Genomic DNA, 25,632 nt, shown 5'->3' on the forward strand with positions numbered 1-25,632 from the left:
AACTGCCTCTATTTAACTGTCTTGATAGAAAACGACCAGCAGAGGACAGTAAAATACTAGAATTGCATTCCGCTGAGGGACTTTATTTTTTTTATTTTTTTCTGGCAGCTGCCTCTATTTAACTTTCTTAATAGAAAACGACCAGCAGAGGTCAGTAAAATACCAAAATCACTTTAGCATTTGCTAGATTCCAGTCCATAGAAATTGTCTTCCACGAGCACCCGTAGACATGAACATTTTTTTTAAATCTTGTGTTTTTTAGCGACCTGACCACCGAATGCCCTGATTTTATATTAAAAACAGTGCTTTGGACTATACCATTTCCTGCCGAAAGGCAATATTTCTCTCCATGTGTTCCCATACCGGCACGCAATTTGGTGATTACTTTCCCTCCATGTTAAAGAATAGTAGATGTTTCAGCACCCAGGCTAATGTGCTGCATAGCTAAATACATATAAGGTCCCAAAGACGAGACAGATTGCATTGCAAATGCTTGTTTGTTTAATTCACTGTTTTTACCGATGCTATGCATCATGGCCAAAAGTAAAAAAATGACACTACGTCATTTTGTAGGCACATGTCTGTGTCTTTATGCATGTTTCTGCTTATACAATGGGCAACTGTACAAATGTGCTGCCATTTAACAGTGAACCCTTCATACAACAAACAGCACATCGTTCTAATAGCACCACCTACAAAAAAATTATAATTCACTTAACTTTCCTTGAGGAATGCCTTGAAGTGTGCGACTGGCACAGCTTTTAAGGAGGAAGACTTTGAACGTTTTGTAAATGTATCAACAGCATAAAAGTATGTCAAATAGAGAAAGATATAGGTGAACACTTTTTAGGTCGAGCCTGTCCCATTCCGCAGGAATGGATAGGATCGAATTCATGTCGGCAAAATCCTCTTCAAACTAAGGGCTTTCAGCTCGGCGTTTTCTTGCAGTTCACGTGAACATGCATGAGCATTCACGGCCAGGGCTTCTCCTCCTCTAGCAGCACTCCTCCCACACCAGCAACTCCCCCCTCCCACACCAGCACCTCCCCTCTCTCTCCCCGCAAACACAGCCTTTACAAGCATTTCTCCTCCCCCCTCCCCCTCTACAAGACATGCACGTCACATCATCGTTCTCGCTTTCCCTTTTCTCATCTGTATCTCCGACTCTCGTTCCCTACTCCCTTCATTCTATTTCTCCCTTTGTATGCATCTCTTTCTTACTCTGTCTATCTTTAGCCATAACTTCATCCATGTCTCTCTTGTCATTCTTTCTCTCTAGCAGAAAAATTATGTCATCGTTCTCGCTTTCCCTTTTCTCATCTGTATCTATTTCTCCCTTTGAATGCATCTCTTTCTTACTCTGTCTATCTTTAGCCATCCCTTCATCCATGTCTCTCTTGTCATTCTTTCTCTCTTTCTTTTCCTCTCTCTCTCACGTCCACCACGGTTGGACTCGCTTGGATGCCCATTTCGCTGCCATGGCTTTCCACCCTGCGGTATAACTCTCTCGGTGCGCCTGTCATCCTGGTTCATTTTATGTCCCATTGTTTGCTGATGCGAGCGGGTTTCATGGCAGATTTAGCAGTCAAAACACGCTGAACATCCTGGGAGTGCTGCGCTTTTCTGAGAGCAAGTAAACATTCATAGTTGAAGTTCTCTCTGCACTGAGAGGCATTACGGGCGTCTTTGCACAAATGACCTGTTCTTGGTAAAGAAGCTTCCTTCACAGCGTCTTGACTGAGTCTAGCGAGTGACTGTTCGCACTGTCAGTGATGGCGTCCATTACCTGCAGCAGAGCTGTGAGGCAGACTCACACTGTACAATGTGCAAAGTTGCTGATAAGAGCCCCAGCTGAGCTGGAACAGAGAGTGGGGGGGAAGGGAGGGCTTCACGAGTCACGATGCCGTGACCCTGGGAGTGCTGCGCTTTCTGAGAGCAAGTAAACATTCATAGTTGAAGTTCTCTCTGCACTGAGAGGCATTACGGGCGTCTTTGCACAAATGGCCTGTTTTTTTTTTTCTTGGTAAAGAAGCTTCCTTCACAGCGTCTTGACTGAGACTAGCGAGTGACTGTTCGCACTGTCAGTGATGGCGTCCATTACCTGCAGCAGAGCTGTGAGGCAGACTCACACTGTACAATGTGCAAAGTTGCTGATAAGAGCCCCAGCTGAGGCTGAAACAGAGAGTGGGGGGGAAGGGAGGGCTTCACGAGTCACGACGCCGTGACCCTGGGAGTGCTGCGCTTTCTGAGAGCAAGTAAACATTCATAGTTGAAGTTCTCTCTGCACTGAGAGGCATTACGGGCGTCTTTGCACAAATGGCCTGTTTTTTTTTTCTTGGTAAAGAAGCTTCCTTCACAGCGTCTTGACTGAGACTAGCGAGTGACTGTTCGCACTGTCAGTGATGGCGTCCATTACCTGCAGCAGAGCTGTGAGGCAGACTCACACTGTACAATGTGCGATGACACCGCATGTCTTGAGGCCAGATTTCCACAGGTAATTGTCATTTCAACTTCGGTGGTCAAATTACCCCATTTAAGACTTTAAACACGTTTGGTATTCACAAAAAATATTGGTGCCCAGGGCGGGAAGCAGTCTGGAGCCCATGCAAATGTTCTGATCTCACTTGTTAATTTGAAGTACCCTGGGCACAATTACAAGACTCAAGAAAGCTACCAAAAAAATCGGAAACTGTTTCTTTTACTCAATGTAGATGTACTTTTCTGAGATCTTTGTAGATTGCTTGCTCTTTTCGGGATTCACCGAATGTGGGGGTGGGGGCCTGAAGGAGGAGGGGGTGCAACGGATGAGGGAACACGGCCTGGGGGAAGCTGGCTGGGGAGGGGGGAGGAGAAATGCAAGGAAGAATAGGGTAGGAGAAGCAGAGAAGCCGCAGAGCACACGCTGGGCGAAGCCCTTTGATGTGCTCTGCGGCAAGATGCAACAAGCATTGGCATAGCCAATAGGTCTCGCTTGTGGGACCTTAGAAGTATTTAGTTTTGCAGCACAATATCCTTGTTGCATAATCGGATATTGTGCTGCAAAACTAAATCCCTATAAGGTCCCACAAGCGAGACCTATTGGCAATGCCAATGCTTGTTTGTAATACAGAGACTCCAGACATCCCAGATCTTCTGGTGTAAGGAAGTGATAATATTAGTGTTGTCGGTGTCTATGGGGCTAGGTAAACTGAGGAGACCTGAAAGCGGCCCTCTGACCTACATCCAACTGTTGTTGTTCGTAGTGTGCTTTATTGCCAACATAGCAATGGAGCCTAGAGCATGGCCTAGGCTCGGGGTGCTTTCCAAGCTCTGGGTCTCTCCTAATGAGTGTCTGCACATTCAATATTAAAAGGGCTAATTAATGGACCGGGGCATGTGTGAGTCATTAAAGATGAAAGCCTTAAACATATATACAATATTTCATGTAAACCCAGAGAAACCACCAGGGAAGCTCACATGAGACAAAATCCAAAGTAAAACCGCGACGGTTTATTTTAAAATTGAAGAATCATTACAAAAGGCAAAAAGGTATATGGTTGGTCAGTCAATTCAAAATATGTAAAATATATGCAGAATATTATTGGAAGTGAAAGCTGAGCCCAAATCTAACAATAGCCAGAATCAGCTTATGTTCTAATACAAACATAATGAATCAAAGAGTGTTATGCCTTAAGGACTGCTCAATATAGGCCAGGGGAGAAGAAGACAGTAAATAATCCAAGTGCAGTTCGGTAAACAGACTAACGTGAAGTCTGATCTGATGGGGGTGGTGGGGTCTAATGATCTAGTGCTCAATATATTAAGAGGTTTGATATTAAGTCTGCATCTAAGGTAGACCCCCCCCTCCAAAATGAAGAGTTCTTAAACACTCACACAGAGAAGTCGTACAGTCACGACGGTAGGAAGGGAAGATGCAATACATAACCTAAAAGAAAGAGAGAAAACTCATCATATGTTAAAATGACTTTTACTCTGCATCTACCTTGCACCGAAATAAACAATACCACGTTCAAAAATATGAACTGCACCTTCTTTCGACCAAAGAAAATGACCTTCAGTTGTACACATTCAAACCATTGTGTCACAATGTTGGGGTGGGAAGGGTGAGTTCAGTGTGGGTTAGAGTTTTTAGGAGGTGGGATTTGTAAAAATTACAATTTATTAGTGAGGTTAGTTAGTTTTGTAAGGCATTCTTTACCAGGTGTCTAATATTACAGTTTCCAGATCTGTTCTATTATAGCAGCCTTTTACCCCTTAATATATGCATGGAGGTCGTTTTTGCGCACGTTCTCGTCCGACATAGGGCCATCTGGACTGGCAAGTATCACTGTTCAATGAAAATAAGGGAAGTGTATGCTGCGTCCTATTCTCTGTTCAGTGGCTTTGAAACCCTGTTATTAAAAATCTAAATCTTTTCTTTATCTGTTTACCTCGCGCACGTTCTTATTTGTTCTCCTCTTCTTGTTACGTCTTCCTTCCTACCCCACCACTGATATTGTTTTAAATCCATCTCCCTCAGTCCTCTACCCTTCGTGTTAATTTCAGTCCTCTACCCCTTGTGTTAATTTCGGCAAATTTCGTTACACTCCTTCCTTTCCCTCTTCTATCACACGACTCAGTTTCTTTTCCTCATTAATTTTACACTTCATTATCTGTTTTTATGAGCTGCTGCCAAAAGGCCACTAGATAAGAGCATGGAGTCAGAGCTTAAAGCAAATTGAACGAACAAAATCCCTTAAACGCGATAGAGAGATGCTGGCTGTGTGATATAATCAGAAAAGTAATGACTGCTCCACACAAATCGCCATCTCTGAGCGTTGCTGCTTCTGACTGCCTGACTCAAGAGGCATGGCCGAGGAAGGCGTGTCTCTGTTTGAGTAGGCGGGGCTACTATAGGGCGTCAGACCGAGCTGTCCAATAGGGCAGAGTTCCGAAGATAGCAGAGGAGCTAGACTAGAGGATACAAATTGTCCACAACACTGGAAGTAGTTCTGGTTACCAGCACCGGATGTTTGGGAACTGCCTGTTGACAGTTTCCGGTTTGCGCTGAGTAAAAACGTCCACTGTAAGTTCTAAACCCTTCTACTTACTCTTGTTGCATCCAGTACCCGTCTTCTGTGTATCGATGTCTGTCAACTGCGAGATTTAATGTACTGTATGTTTATTCACGGTTGGTGTGGTTAGGAATGTAGTAAACTCGCGTTGTTTTGAATTCAGTAATTAGTATTTAAATAATCAAGCAAGTGCCTTCCTTACAAGGCCTGGCTTCCACTCCCTTCGGGCGCCCATATCCCCGGCCACGCACAAACACTTGCTATCTGAAGTATTGTGTATATAGCCTGTGTCTCCCCGTTCCCTGTTTCTGTGAGCTCGCGTCTGCAATGCTGAGAGTGAAGGATATAATGGAATGTTGATGATTGTGTGTGATGTGGAAGCTGTTTACATCTGGAGGGAGCCCCCTAACTTGACATGAAATAAAGACCTTATCTCTACATCAATCAATCAATACGATATGTGTAAAGCGCTAAGGGTCTCAAGGCGCTGGGGGCTGTCGGGGAGATTAAGTGAGCTACTGTTGACCAGAGTCACATGATGCCGAGCTGCTGCCGGGGATCGAAAGTTGAGCTCCACACACTGGAGTCAGCCACCTTGGCCGCTGCGCCACACCTCACTCCTTGGCTACCCACATCAAAAAGGAAGATCATCCTGGAGTCATTCTGGACTCATCTGATGATTACAGTCAGGCTATTCCTGCAATTATCTGGGGAAGTCATCTCAAGCCATCCTGAAGTATGCCTGTAGGACAAAAAATGTAAATGTGATGACGAACCTAGACTCATCACAAAAACTACAGTAGGATGGTGTTCTGATGATTTCTACTGGCAGGGAGTGATTACCTTTTACAACTCCACGAATACTAATTGACAACTTCAGGATGAGGGAGAATTACTCCAGGATGGGTTCTAGCTAATTTAAGGATGACTGTCAATTATTCCAGGATGATCCTATAACCGCGTGGATTACTCTGGAATGATCCCATGACAATTTCTGGATGAGTGTGGATTATTCCTGGATGATCCTATGACAGCTTCAGGGGATGGCTATTGATTACATCAGAATGGCCCCATTATATTTTCAGAATGAGTGTTGATTACTCTAGGATGACGTGGTGAAAGGGAGGCATGTTTTTGTCCTTGATATTTGGATTTAAGCGGGGACTCCAAGACAAGTTCATTTTCACGGTCTGATGCGTCATTTTTTGTTGTGGATTTTTGATGAAGGACACTAGCCATCCCTGCTAAAAGGGCCAGGTTTTCAAGTTTCTGCAAATTCATCCGCGAACTTGCATCACCAGGCTGAGAAGTTGTGCTTTCAGCATGAGCTTTGTTATCAACTCTTATATAATCCAGTCCACTCTGCTTGGCTTTTTTGTCCTTGCCTCTTTTCTCTGCAATTTCTTCCTCTTGTAGTTCGCGTAACACCCTCTTAAGTCTACCAGCGCTTCCCCGATTGCCACAGTCCATTAACATCTGCTTTTTCTCCAGTGCCCTTTGAAGCAACACCTGTTTTAGACCCTCTGTTGTGCCAGAATAGCTTGCAATTATCTCTTGAAAAATATCCTGAATCATTAGACATTGTTTCTTCACTAAAAAAAAAAGCAAGAGAAAAAATTATATATTTACATATAAACTTCAAAACAGAAAAGAACACATTGACCACTTGCAATATATCTTCACGCTCTAGCCATAATATATAAATAAAGAGGTATTGATAATAAAGGACAATGTACAATCTATCCATAACCAAGTAAGTAAGTTTTCCTTAATAGACAGTACACATTGTAAGCCTGAACTTGAACCTCCTGAAAATAGTTTATCCAAAAATAGCTGCCTTATAGTAGTGCCACAAGCTAAACGTTTCAGTCCTTTTCATAAGTGTTACATTTGTCTCTGGAGAGCAATCCAAGGCATATGGGGGACATGCATGTTCATTTTTACTGTCCATTATTGGATTAATTAATCACAAATGTAGGTTTTACTGAAACAGGTTGGTAATTTGTACCGTTATCCTGCAGTTGCAAATTTATTATAAAGGTTTACTTATTGTGCTTACCAGATGATTGGAACAGAATCATAGCTTTAAAATCTCTCTTCGGTGATTGGCCAACCAGCTTCATCTACAAAGAACTTCCCCGGGATTGTCCAAAAGCAGGAAGTCACCATCTTTTCGAAGACACACAGAATGATCGCAAGTGAAAAACAGGACGTTGAATGAAGCCATGATTATGTCCTGCTAGATATAAAAATCAGGAATTAGTTTGTGTGTGGTTTAAAAGGTAAAATACAAAGCATATCAAACTGATTAACAGATTTAATTGGAGAAAAGCACCCCAAAAAGTACACTGATCTGGTGCAATTTCTATCTAACATGCCTAGATTGTGGACTACAAAGAAGTGTTTGGGCATGCACTGAAGGCCATTGAGGAAATTACCTAATATCAACTTTATTTTTGGAGAGCCAGAGTGTATGCTTAGGTCTTGCTGCTCTGGACAAATAGTAATAGCAAAGTAGAGGCATTATGAGATAAATAGAAGAACTATCAATAAGTGAACTTTCACACTGGGGTTTGTGACGGGAAATCAAGTTACCTATCCCCGCAGATGCATAGAGAGTCAGATGCCTGCTACCCTCTGCCCACCGGCACCCCCAACATGAAAGGACAAGCGTTAAAAATGCAATAGGTTTCACCTTTTATTAAGCTAAAGATATTAGCTTTGCTAGTAGTATTGTATGTTAATTGTGCAATATGTAATGGCTTTATAAATGAAACAAAAGGCATTACAATGGCAAATACATAAAGCAAAAGCATTGGCATAGCCAATAGGTCTCCCCTCTGGGACCTTATAAGTGTTTTGCCAGAGGTGTTTGGAAGTTTGGTAAGAGATGCAATTTAACATAAAGGGATCCCATACCTCGTTGACACATGCAGTACCCGCAGTTCAAACGAGAAGAGGGCATGGGGAAACCTCTTATAAGATCTCAATCAATGGGGAAGGCACGCGTTACTGCAACTTGTGCGTGCTTCCACCTTATAGATATTTAACACATGATCCGAGGGAGTTGAATGCGAGAAGGCGAGAGAGAGAGAGGGGGAAAGAGAAGGCAAGAGAGAAGGCGAGAGGGGGAAAGAGAAGGCAAGAGAGAAGGCGAGAGGGGGAAAGAGAAGGCAAGAGAGAAAGAGAGAAGGCGAGAGAGAAAGAGAGAAGGCGAGAGAGAAAGCGAAGGCGAGAGAGAAAGCGAAGGCGAGAGAGAAAGAGAGAAGGCGAGAGAGAGAAAGAGAGAAGGCGAGAGAGAGAGAGAAAGAGAGAGAGGGCGAGAGAGAGAGAGAGAGAAGGCGAGAGAGAGAGAGAGAGAAGGAGAAGGAGAGAGAGGGCGAAGGAGAGAGAGAGGGCGAAGGAGAGAGAGGGCGAAGGAGAGAGAGGGCGAAGGAGAGAGAGGGCGAAGGAGAGAGAGGGCGAAGGAGAGAGAGAGGGAGAAGGTCAGGTTGTAACTGGATAATATATGGCTGGGATCGATAGTGGCAGATGTAACAAGACCGGCTTCATTTTTACAGAGATCTTAGCGGTCAAGGTAAATTAGCGCAAACAGGGAATACGTAATTGGCCCTGTCTCAATAATATATACAAACGAGTTAAAAACAATGCATGCACATGGAACGAAACCAGAATTATAGCCTTTTTTGCGAAAGTAGATATTGCAAGATGTTGGAATGCGTCGGACTACGTTTCCTAAATAGGGCGTAAACCTCAATCGCCACAGGCAACCAGGCCTTTCAATTACACAAATAGCAAACAAAATAAAGAACCAGCATTACAACGGCTAAGTTATTTGAAGCATTTATCCTTATGCTTTGAAACGCATCCATGAAAACTGCCAGTGTTTTAGAAGATGTGCTGCTCTGCACACTACACAGCTTGGGGAACGTGACCAGGATTCAACAATAGAGCACACATTCATTTAGTAATGAAGGCTCACTACAAGTTGCAAGGACACAAGTAATGCTCAACAATATACAATATTCACATAAATAAGTGTGTTAAGCCTTCTTTGATTGACAACTTTTCAGTAGATCGAAAACTGTTCCATTTGGTCGAGAATCTTGAATACACGCAGGTGCACTTGGAACCAACATGGGACCTACAATATCCGGGCAGTAATTTATTTTTCCTTACGGCGAAGAACTTGCTGTAAAACACATTTTTTAGGCTTTTTGCAATTTTCCACAACTTACACAGGCACGCACTACGTCACACATACACAAAAATACACATGCTCAAACACAAAAGGTGCATATTAAACAAGCAGGCAGGCTGATACAGACAAACATTAAACACACATAATACATACACATTGCAACGCAGGTATTCATTATAACACGTACGAAGCACACACATGCAGGGAGCTGCGTCTGAATTTGCCCCCTTAATGAAAACTCGTGCTTTCCGAAAAATGAGGAAGCTGGTCTGGGACGGAAATTGAGCAGCGGGGACCGAGAGCGGAGGATCGATGCTGCTCTTTTTTAACAGCTGCAGCACTTACCTGAGTATACGCTGGAATCGACGAAGGAAGTGGAGTTGGAAAAATAAAGAGACCGATGCCAATCCATCTGTCCCTTTAATGGCCATTGCACTCGGCAGTCTTCGTTCTTGCCGTAGAACAATGACGTCACTTCCGGCGCTCCCGGATGTGCGTAGGCTTTTGCTAGAGGAAGAAAAGGTGAGAGAGCTGCTCTGCATTGATGATCTGCAGTTGGAGTCCCTACCAGCCGGCAGACTGATGGTTTACAGTAGGTGATTTTGGGATTGTGTTCGTGGCAACTGTTTTTTAAAAATGTATTTTAGTATTGTGATGGAGTGAATTCGGCAGTCACCATGACGACAACGCTTGTTTTCCTTTGCAAGACCTATTCCTCGGGCCATGAGCAGGTCTGTCCGCAGTTGTTTAAAGAATCTAACAATCGGATTCCACTAAACTATGTGTTTATGGAAATACTCTATGAAGGAAGTGCAGCCTGGGGGTACAGAAAGTATCATATCACAGCAGCGCCTCCCGGCATTCCGCATTCATAAAAAGTTTGGGGGTTTGTAGGGCTTTTGGATTTTAGGGCGTACATGGTCATTTTAGGGTTGAGGGTGGGTTTGTGTTTTGGGGGGCCAGGTGTAATTTAAGGGTTTAGAGCATGTTTAGGTTTGGGGTGCGAGGGTTAATTTTAGGGTTTAGGGTGTGTTTGGGTTTTAGGGTACAAGGGTTAATATTAGGGTTTAGGGTGTGTTTGTGTTTGGTGTGCAAGGGTTAATTTGGGGGTTCAGGGTGTGTTTGGGTTTTGGGGTGCAAGGGTTAATTTGGGGGTTCAGGTTGTGTTTGGGTTTTGGGGTGCCAGGGTTAGTGTTAGGGTTTAGGGTGTGTTTGGGTTTTAGAGTACAAGGGTTAATATTAGGGTTTAGGGTGTGTTTGGGTTTGGTGTGCAAGGGTTAATTTGGGGGTTCAGGGTGTGTTTGGGTTTTGGGGTGCCAGGGTTAATTTTAGGGTTTAGGGTGTGTTTGGGTTTGGGGTGCAAGGGTTAATTTGGGGGTTCAGGGTGTGTTTGGGTTTTGGGGTGCCAGGGTTAATTTTAGGGTTTAGGGTGTGTTTGGGTTTGTGGTGCAAGGGTTAATTTGGGGGTTCAGGGTGTGTTTGGGTTTTGGGGTGCCAGGGTTAATTTTAGGGTTTAGGGTGTGTTTGGGTTTTGGGGTGCAAGGGTTAATATTGGGGTTCAGGGTGTGTTTGGGTTTTGGGGTGCAAGGGTTAATTTGGGGGTTCAGGGTGTGTTTGGGTTTTGGGGTGCCAGGGTTAATTTTAGGGTTTAGGGTGTGTTTGGGTTTGGGGTGCAAGGGTTAATTTGGGGGTTCAGGGTGTGTTTGGCTTTTGGGGTGTCAGGGTTAATTTTAGGGTTTAGGGTGTGTTTGGGTTTTGGGGTGCCCGGGTTAATTTTAGGGTTTAGGGTGTGTTTGGGTTTTGGGGTGCAAGGGTTAATTTGGAAGTTCAGGGTGTGTTTGGGTTTTGGGGTGCCAGGGTTAATATTGGGGTTCAGGGTGTGTTTGGGTTTTGGGGTGCAAGGGTTAATTTGGAAGTTCAGGGTGTGTTTGGGTTTTGGGGTGCCAGGGTTAATATTGGGGTTCAGGGTGTGTTTGGGTTTTGGGGTGCAAGGGTTAATATTGGGGTTCAGGGTGTGTTTGAGTTTTGGGGTGCAAGGGTTAATTTGGGGGTTCAGGGTGTGTTTGGGTTGTGGGGCTCCCAGCTGCAGGAGGTCAGACGTTTATCTGCAATTCATTGTGCAATCATCCAACAGTTTGCATTTTTCTGGAAAACTGAAACCAAAGTGGTGGACGTGCTCTTTAAATAGACAAACAATTCTTGTTAAAATCACCAGACGCAAAAACATCTTATTGAAAACACAATAGTACCTTTGAAGTATTCAGATGCTTATTTTCAAATCACCCCAAAGTCATCAGGAACAATGTCATCTTGTAAAGTTATCGGAGAGTCATTTACAAGTCATCCTCAGATCATCAGGAATAATGACACCTTCTGAAGTCAGCAGATACTAATTTTCACGTCCTCCTTAAATCATCATGAATAATGACACCTACTATAGTCATCAGGTACTCCTTTTCAAGTCATCCTTTAATCATCACCAATAATGACCCCTACTAGAGTCATCAGATACTCATTTTCAAGTCATCCTCAGGCTGAGCGTCTGCAGCTTGCTGATGACTTCAAGAGCTTGATGATGTCTGATGACGTGTAAATGACTTCTAAGGTAGTTGGATGATCATCCAATGACTCTGGGATGGCTTCTAAAGTAATCCTGTTTGACCAGGGTACAGACTCTTTTATGACCAATTACAACATTTTGGCAACAACTTCTGGGGCCAAAAGTGGGGCGATGCAGCTGGACTCTTTGGCAGTAGGTCCTGATAAAGAGTCTAAAAGTGTAGAGCGGTCCTGTGAAGTGACTGGAATAGTCTGGGCTGCGCAACATCACATTCAATGGCAAGTTGTGCCAGCATGACTATTGAGCAAGAGTAGCCCAGTAAGGAGGATGGGTAAGCACCAGAAGGAGAGGACCTGAAGCCAGCTGAGCATTAGGTCTGTAATTTGAGACAGTAATAAGAAGCAGCAATTGAGTGACATAAGAAGCGATTAACAACATATTTGATCACCCACCATATGTAAATGTAGGCGCTGAGTGGAATCTTTGTAACTATTGTCGAATGATCTGGATTCTTAAGCAAGGGTCACCTAAGGATCTGCTGCGTGGGTGCTAGGTGTCCCAGTTATATGAAGCTCAGTGCATGTAAAGGGCAAGTCCATGCATGCCTATTGAGGCTCCACTTTTCAAGGTGCCCATTCTAGGGTTAAGTGCCCGCGATCTTATTTTTACAGTTTTATATAGTGGGAACTTGACCCGAATCGGGTATCAGAGCGCTTTACATAGCACCAGTTGCATTACATGAAGACAATTAATTTTTTTTGTTAGGCATGGGGAGATTACGTGATCTGCCCAAAATCATAAGATGTTCAGCGTCATTGCTGAGACTTGAACCCCGTTCCCCAGATTCGAAGTCGACCTCCCTAGTAACGGCTAGGGTGGTCGACCTCGAATCTGGAGATCCCTCCCTCTCCTGTACTCCATGTTGCTTTCTTCTTGGGAACTTCTTCTCAACCCAAAGTTGCTCTCTTTTATGTACTACGTCCACCCCCCCCCCCACCTTTCCCACAACCTTTTTTCAAATTATTTGTTTCTTGTTTAGGACCGGGTAGCAGGCCTCGCGTCTTAAAAAAGAAAAGGTGTTTTGACTTTGCTTCGTTCTCCTTTTTAGGTTGAGCATGTGAGACCTCTTGTATATACTTATATGTGTATATACTTTGTGGGCTCTTGAGGTCAACCCTAGGACCGGTCTGCTTCCGCTTAGGGACTTTTTTTCTTTTCAACTGCCTCTATTTAACTGTCTTGATAGAAAACGACCAGCAGAGGACAGTAAAATACTAGAATTGCTTTCCGCTGAGGGACTTTATTTTTTTACATTTTTTCTGGCAGCTGCCTCTATTTAACTTTCTCAATAGAAAACGACCAGCATAGGTCAGTAAAATACCAAAATCACTTTAGCATTTGCTAGATTCCAGTCCATAGACATTGTCTACCACGCGCACCCGTAGACATGAATATTTTTTTCAAATCTTGTGTTTTTTAGTGATCTGACCACCGAATGCCCTGATTTTATATTAAAACCAGTGCTTTGGACTATACCATTTCCTGCCGAAAGGCAATATTTCTCTCCTTGTGTTCCCATACCGGCACGCAATTTGGTGATTACTTTCCCTCCATGTTAAAGAATAGTAGATGTTTCAGCATCCAGGCTAATGTGCTGCATAGCTAAATACATATAAGGTCCCAAAGACGAGACCAATTGCATTGCAAATGCTTGTTTGTTTAATTCACTGTTTTTACCGATGCTATGCATCATGGCCAAAAGTAAAAAAATGACACTACGTCATTTTGTAGGCACATGTCTGTGTCTTTATGCATGTTTCTGCTTATACAATGGGCAACTGTACAAATGTGCTGCCATTTAACAGTGAACCCTTCATACAACAAACAGCACTCGTGCAAATAGCACCACCTACAAAAAAAATTAGAATTCATTAAACTTTCCTTGAGGAATACCTTGAAGCGTGCGACTGGCACAGCTTTTAAGGAGGAAGACATTGAATGTTTTGTAAATTTATCAACAGCATAAAAGTATGTCCAATAGAGAAAGATATAGGTGAACACTTTTTTGGGATACAGAGACTCCAGACATCCCAGAACTTCTGGTGTAAGGAAGTGATATTAATGTTGTCCGTGTCTATGGGGCTAGGTAAACTCAGGAGACCTGAAAGCGGCCCTCTGACCTACATCCAACTGTTGTTGTTCGTAGTGTGCTTTATTGCCAACATAGCAATGGAGCCTAGAGCATGGCCTAGGCTCTGGGTCTCTCCTAATGAGTGTCTGCACATTCAATATTAAAAGGGCTAATTAATGGACCGGGGCATGTGTGAGTCATTAAAGATGAAAGCCTTAAACATATATACAATATTTCATGTAAACCCAGAGAAACCACCAGGGAAGCTCACATGAGACAAAATCCAAAGTAAAACCGTGACGGTTTATTTTAAGATTGAAGAATCATTACAAAAGGCAAAAAGGTATATGGTTGGTCAGTCAATTCAAAATATGCAAAATATATGCAGAATGTTATTGGAAGTGAAAGCTGAGCCCAAATCTAACAATAGCCAGAATCTGCTTATGTTCTAATACACACATAATGAATCAAAGAGTGTTATGCCTTAAGGACTGCTCAATATAGGCCAGGAGAGAAGAAGACCGTAAATAATCCAAGTGCAGTTCGGTAAACAGACTAACGTGAAGTCTGATCTGATGGAGGTGGGGGGGGTCTAATGATCTAGTGCTCAATATAATAAGAGGTTTGATATTAAGTCTGCATCTAAGGTAGACCCCCCCCCTCCAAAATGAAGAGTTCTTAAACACTCACACAGAGAAGTAGTACAGTCACCACGGTAGGAAGGGAAGATGCAATACATAACCTAAAAGAAAGAGAGAAAACTCATCATATGTTAAAATGACTTTTACTCTGCATCTACCTTGCAACGAAATAAACACCACGTTCAAAAATATGAACTACACCTTCTTTCGACCAAAGGAAATGACCTTCAGTTGTACACATTCAAACCATTTCCTTCCTTAACCCCTTCCATGCTCATGACGAGCTCAGCTCGTCATGCAGTACACTGCTCGTGTGCTCATGACGAGCTGAGCTCATCATGCTCAATGGGGATCTGCAGAGTTCAGCACCAGGGGGGAATTGCTGTAGCATTGAAGGTGTTAAGGAACATTACGGAGTGCTAACTAGATTTCGTGCATTTAATGAAGGTCACCTCTGAGGCTCTCATCTGAGGCTTTCAGTGCACAGACCAGGAAAAGAGAAAGACACAACAGTTTTAGAATGCATTTAACTGTGCAGTGCAAATGGATTTGAAAACTGCTCCGCTAACATAAGTTTCATCATGATAAAATACAGTGTAAACGTTTTCATGACATCTAGTTTATATTAACCACTTGGCTGCTAAGGGGTGTGCATGTAGGTCCATTGACTTTCCATTGAAATCAATGGGCCCTACATGACGAGTTACCCTTGTCATTAGCACTGAAGGGGTTAATTTGAAGCTCAGAATAATTAATTAGAAAATTCGATCCCACATGTGTAAGACTTAGTATCTGTACCAACTGTTTCTCTTTGGCGCACTCAAGGCAGCACCATATTCTTCTAGATCGCAAAGCCAACAAAAGCCACCATTTTCCACCACATGCATGTTTTTGTTTAATTTTCGCACGCAGTAGATTGCATCATACTTGGTATGTTTGTTATCAGTGCCTTTTTGTTGTACACCTAAATGCATCTCCCATGCAGACTAAGGACATTGGACCTTTAACTATGAACAAAGAGGAGGATATAATGCAGGTTCACTAGGTAACGAAAGGCCATGCTGTTTGGAAATATTGGGGCGCATGCATCAAGCATTTTACTGCTCACTAACGGGCCGATTCCGATGCATCAAAGGCATTGCATTTGCAAAATAGGTAATCACAATTTTTGCGATTTACCGAAATGCAATGCATGTAGCGTTCCCAAAATGCGACTTTGCATTTAGGAATCGCAAATTTCTATCAACTTCAAGTTCATGGCAATTTGTGAATCCTTTAAAAACAATCATTAGAAATGCAATAGGTCTCGCCTGTTATTAAGTTAAAGCCATTTGCTTTGCTATACAATACCACTAGCAAAGCAAATGGCTCTAACTTAATCAAAGGCAAGACCTGTTGCATTTTCAATGCTTGTTTAGCATTTTCCAATGCTGTTTCTACCCCCAACACCATCCAATAGCGAGAGCAGGTTGTGGCTATGTGACTAAAACCACCCCCTGGAATTTCTTACCCCACTAAACATTCTGTGACATTCCTTCCTGACGGCCTAAGGAATGGAATCATCCCGGCTTTCAAATATTCTGTTAGCATTCAAGCATATACCTCAGTGCGATAATGTTTTTTTCTTTGCCGAGAGGAATGAAGGTAAGCATAGAACAAGGGAGACATGCATTAAAATCCTACAAGAATACTTGATCTGCTGAAAAGTGCACTATTAGGTGTATGAAAGAACGGATCTCTGAGCATTTCAGGGCCTTCAAAAACATGGACTGTAGATACCCAATTGGTGTACATGCCACTGAGTGCCCCGAAGTGCAAAAACAACTTACTTTCACTTTTCATGGCCTTGAAAGTGTACGCGCTAACGCCAGGGGTGGCAACCATGAGTTGACCCTTGGACAGGCAGAGGCACGCTGGATAATTAGATTGCATGCGGTTGAGAGGGGTATTAACATTGACAGTGAATTACAATACTTTTTGGGTAACTAATCGGATGTGGATTGTTCCCAACCCTAGCTGAACAATACCTCTTGGGCAATTAGCTGAATGAAGAATGATCTTAATAGAGCTGTACCTTTAAATATATCCATGTGTGATAGATCTAACATGTTTAATAGGCTGAATTACACTATCCTGTATCCATGTGGCATTGATGATATGTTAATATGAGATGTTAGCTATTCAAATGTGACTGTATAATTTTATGTATGTGATCTTATACGTAACTTTTAAGTGCTCCAGTTTGATTTAAACTGCATCTGGACAATGTATCTGCCTTTTTAAAATGCAGTACTTAATTATGATTATGTACATTGCTTGGGAATCTGGACTAGATTTATTTGATATTTGATTGTATTGTATATAATGACCTCGATGGTATGCCATATTTTGTACACCAATTGGTCGTTTTTGCTATATCTTTCCTTTTTTTTTATTACTCCTCTTTCCCCTTTTGCTACATGCTTGGTCCCTTTTCTGTTTTTTGGTGTGAGGGTCTGGGATGGTTTCTTCTTTTCTGTTCTTTGGTATAGTTTGTGCCACCCTAAACTTTGTAAGGGGTGCACTTCCTTTTGTTACTGTTAATGTGATTGTCGTAAATTGGAGTTGTGCCTTAAATATTACACACTAATAAGCAATTTTGGTGTAGACATGTGAAGCGGGTGTTACTATAATTTTATTTTTAGATTTGTGTTAATATTAGTGAACTCTAGCTATTTACTCTGACGTTATTATTTTATATATATTAGCGGCTATTATGCTGCGTTGGTCTTAGTTTTCTTCGGGCGACCGTGGTATTATTGTTGTTCTAGACTTGGCAAATGTTGATTACGATAGCTTCTACATACCCATTGTATGATGGCGCTTTACCCGTTACGTTTTTCAATACTGATTGAACGATGATATTGTGTGCTGACGGCAGACATAGATCACAGATGTGCTTCTATAATACCCATTTTATGATGGCGCTTTACCCGTTACGTTTTTCAATACTGATTGAACGATGATCTTGTGTGCTGACGGCAGACATAGATCACAGATGTGCGCTATGTTGCACTGTGATCTAGGAGTACTTCATAAGGCCTTTAAGTAGCTTTACTTTTATCTATATAGATTTTGTTATTTTATTTCCAAAGTTCAGTTTTATACTCGAGTGGACGTTATAATACACATTCTAAGATGGCACTCGTTTAGAACTGAAATCCGTCATCGGTTTCGATGACGATTGTACGTATAAAAGTGCACTTCAAGATGGCGCCTGTGCTAGACGCCGTTTACCACTACTCGCTTGTGATTGTTGCCTTTACGATACTTTAGTAAGTTATACTGCCCTGCTTCATTGTGTTATAATTTGTAGTAATTCTTCTTAAATTTGTGTTAGTATTTACCATTTCCTCCGGGTTGGTGTTTATAATAGTAGCTGAGACGCTACACTTTCCGTCTTTGTGGTATCTTGCTTAATGATTTTGCGATATTTCTTCATAGCAATTGTTGGCGCTTATTGATTTTTGGGTCGGAACATAATAGCCGATTTCATATGTGATGTTCTGTTCTCTTTTTTCTGCAGTTATAAATGTAACATTTAACTTGGCACTCGTCTTTCATGTTGCAAGTTCGAACTCAGTTTTCCTACCGGGATCTTTAAAATATGCCCATCTCGTCTTTATCTTTTATGTGAAGTGACGACCCGACCTTCGAGGTAATATATAATGCCTTTTATATTCTCAGAACCCCGAATTTTATCCTTTTTTTTTATTGTGAGCTGGTTGGCCTGTGCGTGCTCACTTGTAATTACGTTTAAAATGCAGAGTCTCCTTGTGGTACCTTACGGATTATTCAAATAATAGTGCAGTTGTGCTTGCTTTTATATTCTCTTATGCATAGCTCCCTTTCTCGTCTACGGTCTGCATAATTTTCTGCAGTTTTTTCATTTATATAACAATGTTGCAGACTTCAATAATTGTCTGCCTTTGCAGCTCTTTTTCTTTTTAGTGTTTCTTACTTGGATAGGATTCCCTTTACCTAATATGAATGAGGGGTTGCTGACGCGTTGTTTATATGCTCCTCTCTCTGTAGTTGGTGTAGCTGTCAGTTTTTTTGTTGTTGTTTTGGTCTAATATATACTGTGGTAACTCACTTATTTTTTAGTATATAATCTGGTATTCATACCCCTGTTCTATTTGAGTGCTAATAATGTTGTGCTTCCTGATTAGGAACCTGACCGAGGTTGGGCGTATGGCTCTTGGAACATTGCTCCTCCCCAGCCCTTGTGAGGTGCTATGGCGAAGCGTGGCTCAGTGGTTAGAGGCGGCAGACCCGGAAGCTGAGATCAGCCGTGGACCAGGGTTCGATTCCCCGCCTCGGCGGGTCTCGGGCTCAAAAATTCCACGGACTCGACAATTCTCGCTCCGGTGCCTACTCGACTCACGGGGTCACACTCTGCGACTCTGGGCAATAGCTTGCTTAATCTCCACTACGGCCCCTCGCGGCGGGATGCCTGGCTTTCACCTTGTGAATACCCTGCTGGGGTATCTCACAGGGGAATACCAGGACGGGTTCCCTAAGCAAGCGCCTTGAGACCCCTGGGTGATTTGTGCGCTATATAAATCGAAATACATTTACATTTACATATGTCGTACATATTGCCTTGTGGCCCCCAGGATAGGGCGTAGGATGCGCTATGCGGAACATTACTCCTCGTCGGGCCAGTATACGGTGCTATGTGGAACATACTTAGCTCCTCATCAGCCCCTGATTGTGCACAGTCGGCGCTATCTGGAGCATTGCTCCTGGCCGGCCCCGGATAGGGTACATCGGGCGCTATATGGAATGAAGGCCCTTTCCACCCTCGCCTTCTCTGCATAATGCACACGGGCCGCTCTATTAAACGCTTCCCCAGCTCTACGGTGCTGGAAGCGAGCTTCATTGGGGGCCCGCGGCCCCGAGCTCCACATCTGCTTCGGATTTGAGATGTGATGGACGTAGCTCAGCACAACAGCGCTTGTGTCTGGAGCTCAGCGGCGGATTCCAGTCGGGGTCGGGTCTGGCGTCAGCAGGCAGACACTAACCTGTCTTTAGTGGCGATCGGTGCTTCGGGGCGCTTGGGTCGCTCACTGCCTGCTTCACGTAAAATTAAAGACCCACAAGTAAAATGCAAACAAACGTGTCAATAAATAAATCACAGCTCAAATGAACCATTACTAGGCTAGATTTCAGGTTTAGAGACTCCTGTTCTACGCCACGCATGATGTGTAAAACATAACAATAATACCAAGAACGCTCTCTGAGAGAGATAGAGGAAAGGGGAAAAAATAGTGCTTCCCCAGTAATTAAACGCCATAGTGTAACGCCGCGGGTAAAAGATCCAATCCCGGTGGGGGTGGCTAAAAGGAGACAAGGTGGCAACAATTTGGGATTGACATGCCTTCAGTGCAATCATTGCACTGCCTTTGGCATAATTCATGACGCAAAACGACGCGCACAAATCAAAACCTAAGGCGGAGCTGAGACGAGGCTTCTGGAATCGTATCGATTCCAAGAAGTCTCGTATGACGAGAGCAGCGCATGTGCTGCTTACGTCAGGCAAAGACCTAAAAATGCATAAAAGTGCATGTGGTGAATACATGCCCTTAGGGCATGTGTGGGCACCACATGTGCTCACCTACCGTTTTTGGGGTGCATCAGGGGAGCCTTAGGCCCCCTAGCACCCTTGCAATTGCATGCGCAATTTGCGATTACCAATTTGGTACTCGCAAATTGCGAATGCATTCACATTCATTCCTATGGGCCTATAGGCCCATGGTAATGAATGAGAATGCATTCCCTAATAGCTAATCGCAATTTGCATAGGCATTTGCGATTACCAAATAGCGAATCCTTAAATTTGCTATTTGGTAATCGCAAATGATTACCTTGATGCATTTGCCCCATAGTCCCCCCTCCCCCCCATACTGCTGGAGTACTGCTTCTGTTTTAATATGGCCACCCTGGGTGTTTGATATACAGAAGTGGGCAAGAAGTTATCTTCTGAAGGTTCCCTGCATTAGTCTTATCCTTTGCACCTGAAGACCCTGTTCCCTATTCACAGGATTTTTAGGTGTTGCCTAGGCAGCGCGCAAACGCTGCTCTAGGAGAGGGCCTTTAGCGATGGGTCTTGACTTTTGAAGCACTCACACTCGTGCTTGTGCTGGCATCTACCTTGCGGGAGCGAGCAGAGGCGCTCGTGCTAATTGGAAACAGATTGCCCGCGCGCCGCTGCTCGCTCTCGTGGATGCAAGCACAAGCATGAGTGCTCTTTGCGGTATAGCGCTCTCATCCATCACCTCCTGGTAAAGACTTGGGGATATCACCTAGAGTCTACAATATGCTGTTTCTGCTACACATGATTTTTATAACAACAAATGCCTCCATACTATAGTACTTGTACACAAAGCAGCAGAACTCGTCTGCACTGAGCGGATGCCATTTTCTTGTCCAATGTTTGTGCTACACAGACACCCATTATGAGGTGGCCCGATGAATATGTGATTGTATCAACCGTAATGTTGTCTTCCATAGTCCCAACAGTATCTTCCTCAATGGAGTTCCTGATTTAATTAATACAATTCAAACACTGCCCTTTCCAGCTCCCCTGCCGCATAGTAGGCGCAGGTCTGCTCCAGCTGGCTCGCAGGCCAACAGATTCCTCAATAGCCAAGTCGGCAGCCTCCTTGGGCGGACACAGCTGTAGAAACTCGTCACCAACTTGATTACTGTCGGCATTCTCGGCTCCGCGCCCCACTCGAGGAGAGGAAGATCGTGGTGCTTGATCTAATTGTAAAATTACTCCTGGCGCGCGACGTTATTGCTGCCTCAAGCAGTCTCTCACTGGCCACTAGGTTACACCCTCTTTTTCCATCGGTGTTCTTGATGACAATATTTGGAGCAGTTCACGTCAGGCTCGTGTTAATGATCGTTAATTGCTAACTGTGCCAGTAAGCTGCCAGGAGCCCAGTCACAGCACGCGCTTTGTGTTCTGCCGATGCGCCACTCTCCTCATTGGTCGTTCACTGGAAAACCACACGTCCGCTGGGGAGCAGTTTGATGGTATTGTTTTGCAATATTTAAAGATGTAATGTAGAACTTCTCTCGTTGGTGACTTAACCAACATCAGACTACTACATTATGGGAAAATATGGAAACCTTGAGAAGACATGGCGTGGTGTGCTTGCTGTGCACCCACTTTCCTGTCTTTAACAACATCCTATCTCAAACTGTTGTATAGCATTTTTAGGTCTCGGCTAGGCAGCGCGCATGGGCCTTGTTGAAGATGCTACTGGATTTTCCTGCCAATTGCTACTGTTAGGGTTTGAATGCCTGATCATTTGAGACCCAGGCTGGTTCTCACTTCTTTTCTTGCCCATAATTATCCAAATTTCGGTTGCTCTAGGGTGCTGTGCCTGATGGTGTCATAGCTTCTATGTTAAATAAATACACTTTTTCGTTAAATAGCACAGAAGGAAGCCCATCCTTGAGTGTGTGTGTGATTGTTCATCAGTGGCAAGCGATAGGTGTTGCAGCACCCAGGCTAATTTGCTGTATGACTAAATACTTATAAGGTCCCAAAGGCGAGACCTAATGGCTATGCCAATGCTTTTTTGTTGTATGTGGATGACTGCTGTAATTGCAGCTTCCTCTGCTCAAGAGTGATGCCCTGTCACAAGGGAAACCTAAAGGTAGCTGTGTTGCATGTGCTGCAGTCTGCTAATGTCGTAATCAGGTGGATTCTTGAATGGAGGTGTTATAAATTAATTGGGACATGGTGGTCCCTTTCGTAGGTTTCTTTCTGTTTGGGTGTCTGTAAACCGCGTGAGGTTCTTACTCATCGAAGGACATTAATTTCAACATTTTAACACTTTGAAATGTGAATCTTCATGGACTAGTCGCGTTGAGTCCGCACCCAGGTTCTTGAATGGAGGTGCTGGAAAAGAGGTAGAGCCTTTAAATCAAGCCTGGTAAATAGAAGAGGTTTGGGGACCAACTTACCCTAGATGTGTCCCTGGCTCTCTATGTTCCTTTCTAATGCACATTTCTTCTATTCCAGGTATAGAGCTGTCATGCCATTCTGTATTTTCTACCGTCCACTTGAACATGCTGTATCACTTGGGAGTTTGTAACTTAATGAGGGAAATCTGTAATGAATGTTCCGATGACTATAGTAGTAGTTTGCTATAGTCGTTGAGCTTAAGATGAGAGGGGTCCGGTCCTTATGAATTACCACAGCCCAAAGCTCGTGATTTTGAGAGAGAAGGTGCAATTTAGACTTGCATGCATTCCATGTTTGCCCCGTTCAGTCCCTGCAATGGATTGAGAATTATGGAACTCAGTTGACTTTTTAAATTTCCTTCACACAGGTGCAAGTCTTTGGCCTTTTCCTGCAGATCATTTTTCTAGAATTGCTGCACAATGACACGTCATGGGAAAAACTGCACTGCGGGGGCTGTGTACACTTACCACGAGAAGAAAAAGGATACAGGTAAGTGGCTGGAGAATAGGAGCTCTGAGATGTGAGAAACACTCATGAATCTGGCCAGGTGCTTCAGCTCCATGGCTGGTAGCGGTTCCAGCAGCTCAAGAGTGGGCTTCGACCCACACCAAAGCCATGGTCGGGATTAATTCTTTATTTACTGTATATTGGTGTTCATATAAATATAAATACAAATATTAGAAAGAAGCTTTCAAAATATTTACTTTCAGACACGAGCACATTGTTTGGTTATCTACCTAGAGACGACATCAGTATTATTGGATAATTGAAGGTTAGATCTGGGACTGAGCCTAAGTGTCAATTTCACACCCCCATTCGGTTGGTCCGTTTTTCTGAACTCAAATATACCCCAATAAAGCAAATCCTAGTTCAGTATTTCAGTATAATATAATACAGGTTTACTGTTTTATGGTAGCCATTTTTTTACATTTGTCTGTGTTTGTCCATTTCCATACATTTTATCTGTGCTTATCGATATTTATTTTGTGGAATAAATACGTTGTGAATAGTGCACTGCACAATCCTCTAACCAAAAAAATGTACACCATGCCCACCTGCATGTCTGTTTACAGTGCTATAACCAGCCAGGCAAAATAGACTCTGGCGGACCACAGAGACCGATCCATGAAGCACCTATAGGGATCACAGTAAGAAAAAACATTTTTGCCATGGATACCTAGCCCATTACTAAAACAGGCCGAGCACTCCAGAAACGTCAAAAGTTAATTGAGGCCTTCAGGCCCGTCAACACTGCCTGTTTTCAATTTATATCTGCTTGCCTCATCATGCACTATTTTATTCCTTGGTTTCAAAAGTCTGTGGTTACCTAAGCAAGGACCAGTTCTGGCAGTTCATTACCTGCCTGTTCTTTAAACCCTCCCATGGCAAAAGCCACGCTCTTTCCACAGCTGCTTCTCTCCACACTCTCCTCCTGCCTCTCTTGTGTGCTCTCTTCTCTTGTTCTTTCTACCTCGCTCTTGCACAGTTTGTCACTTCTGTGCATCTCCTTTCTCGCACCTTTGTTCCCTTTTTCTTTCTCTTTCACACTTTTTGCGCCTTTTCTCCAATTTTCTTCATATCTTTTGCCCACTCTTGTCCCTTTATTCTGTGCCACTTTATTCTCGTAAGTCTGTGCCTTTCTTTTGTAACTTTTCCATCTTCCCCCACATACACCACACCCCCTCTTGCGCTATTTCCTTCACCTGCCTACCCCCACTCCTTACCTGCTCCCCCGTGTCATTCTGCTTCTTTCAATGTCTTTTTCCTGCCTCTCCTTATCCCCACCGACTGCACCCTGCGTCCCTTCCTCCTCCCGGGACGTACTCCATGCAGAGCCCACCAGTGCCTCTCCCTGGTCCAATCACCCACCGCAGCTGCTCCGCTGCGTCTCTCCACTTGCTCAACCCAGGACGCTCATCCACCTGCTGCTGCCGGACAGTGCCTTACAGCATGGCAGGACGTTTCTCTTGCTCCTACTGTCACGTTACCTGCAGCAACTCCCCCTCTCACACTCCCCATACTCTGACTCCCACGTTATCCTCTCACCAAACACCCACCACACCTGACTTTCAGCAAACTCTCACATGCATTCTTCTAAACATCCTTTAACTAAAAAAACTTCCAATCAAAATGTGGGACCTCCTCAGCAACAGCACACCTGACCTCCTCTTCGTAAAACAAACTTGTATTCCAGGACCTCCCCCACTAACCAGGTGGGGGACTAGCCATCATTTACCAAGACACACTCAAATGCACAAGTACCACAGACCCTGACGCCCCTTCTTGGAACACGTGTGTTTTAAACTACAAAGGACAGCCCCACCCTGAAGGGCACCCTGGTTTATTTACCAACTGGTGCTCGAAGCATCCTCATCTCAGACTTCGTTGCCCCATCACCATGAAATCTAAGGACTTCCTACTTCTAGGCAATTTCAACTTCCACCGGGAAGACCCCTCAGACCACTGCTTCATCGACCTCTTTGAGAGTCTACAAAACATAGGACTTTCCCAGCTCATCATGGACCCCACACACAATGCAGGACACGCGCTACACATATTAGAGGCAATCTTCGCCTCCGACAACAGTGTCAGCTACCACTCCGCCTCACCACGCGCATGAACCGAACATTACATCATCCATTTCAAAATCTCCACGTCACAAGCCAAAGCTCCCATCCACACAAACCAACCCAACTGGAATAGAATAATGGAGACTGACTTGCCCTGCACTCTCAACTTGCCAACCCAACACCTCCAACAACCTACCCGAGGACACCACCCTCTTCAACCAGTGGATCTCTTAGTGGGCTAACACACTGGAACCCATCAAAACCCACAAACAATGCAGAACCAACAAACCGTTCTCCTGGTACACAGAATAACTCCAAGACTCCAAAAATACTGCAAACCGCTAGAAAGGAAATGGAGAGCCAACCACGACTGATGCCAGAGCAACCTACAAGTCCGCCTTTCGACACTACCACCTCCTGAAAGAAGCCAAGAGAAGATCCATCACAAATCA

The 25,632-nt window shown here is 43.7% G+C and overlaps 2 protein-coding genes across 4 annotated transcripts in view; one reads left to right on the forward strand and one right to left on the reverse strand.

Moving 5' to 3' along the window:
- Positions 1 to 3,469: 3,469 nt before the first annotated feature.
- On the reverse strand, positions 3,470 to 9,734 carry LOC144770609 (uncharacterized). 2 transcript variants are annotated; one of them, XM_078655288.1, is made up of 3 exons: positions 9,601 to 9,734; positions 7,114 to 7,293; positions 3,470 to 6,646 (listed from the first exon to the last, which is right to left on the reverse strand). In XM_078655288.1, the coding sequence occupies exons 2-3, from the start codon at positions 7,175 to 7,177 to the stop codon at positions 6,114 to 6,116; spliced, it is 597 nt and encodes a 198-aa protein (XP_078511414.1). In that variant the 5' UTR covers positions 7,178 to 7,293; positions 9,601 to 9,734; the 3' UTR covers positions 3,470 to 6,113. The 2 variants fall into 2 exon arrangements, with proteins under 2 accessions (XP_078511414.1, XP_078511415.1); XM_078655289.1 differs by having other exon boundaries at positions 7,114 to 7,290; positions 9,601 to 9,726.
- A 6-nt stretch (positions 9,735 to 9,740) lies between these two features.
- Positions 9,741 to 25,632, forward strand: part of NOSIP (nitric oxide synthase interacting protein) — a 68,760-nt gene continuing 52,868 nt past the window's right edge. The window contains exons 1-2 of one of the 2 annotated variants that reach the window (XM_078655286.1): positions 9,741 to 9,847; positions 22,978 to 23,099. In XM_078655286.1, coding sequence (XP_078511412.1) covers positions 23,030 to 23,099 — 70 coding nt within the window. In that variant the 5' untranslated portion in view covers positions 9,741 to 9,847; positions 22,978 to 23,029. Of the gene's footprint in view, positions 9,852 to 22,977; positions 23,100 to 25,632 lie in introns of both variants that reach the window. The other variant, XM_078655287.1, reaches the window with a different exon arrangement.

The sequence above is a fragment of the Lissotriton helveticus genome, chromosome 7 (assembly GCF_964261635.1).
Source record: "Lissotriton helveticus chromosome 7, aLisHel1.1, whole genome shotgun sequence".
NCBI classification, from domain to species: domain Eukaryota; kingdom Metazoa; phylum Chordata; class Amphibia; order Caudata; family Salamandridae; genus Lissotriton; species Lissotriton helveticus.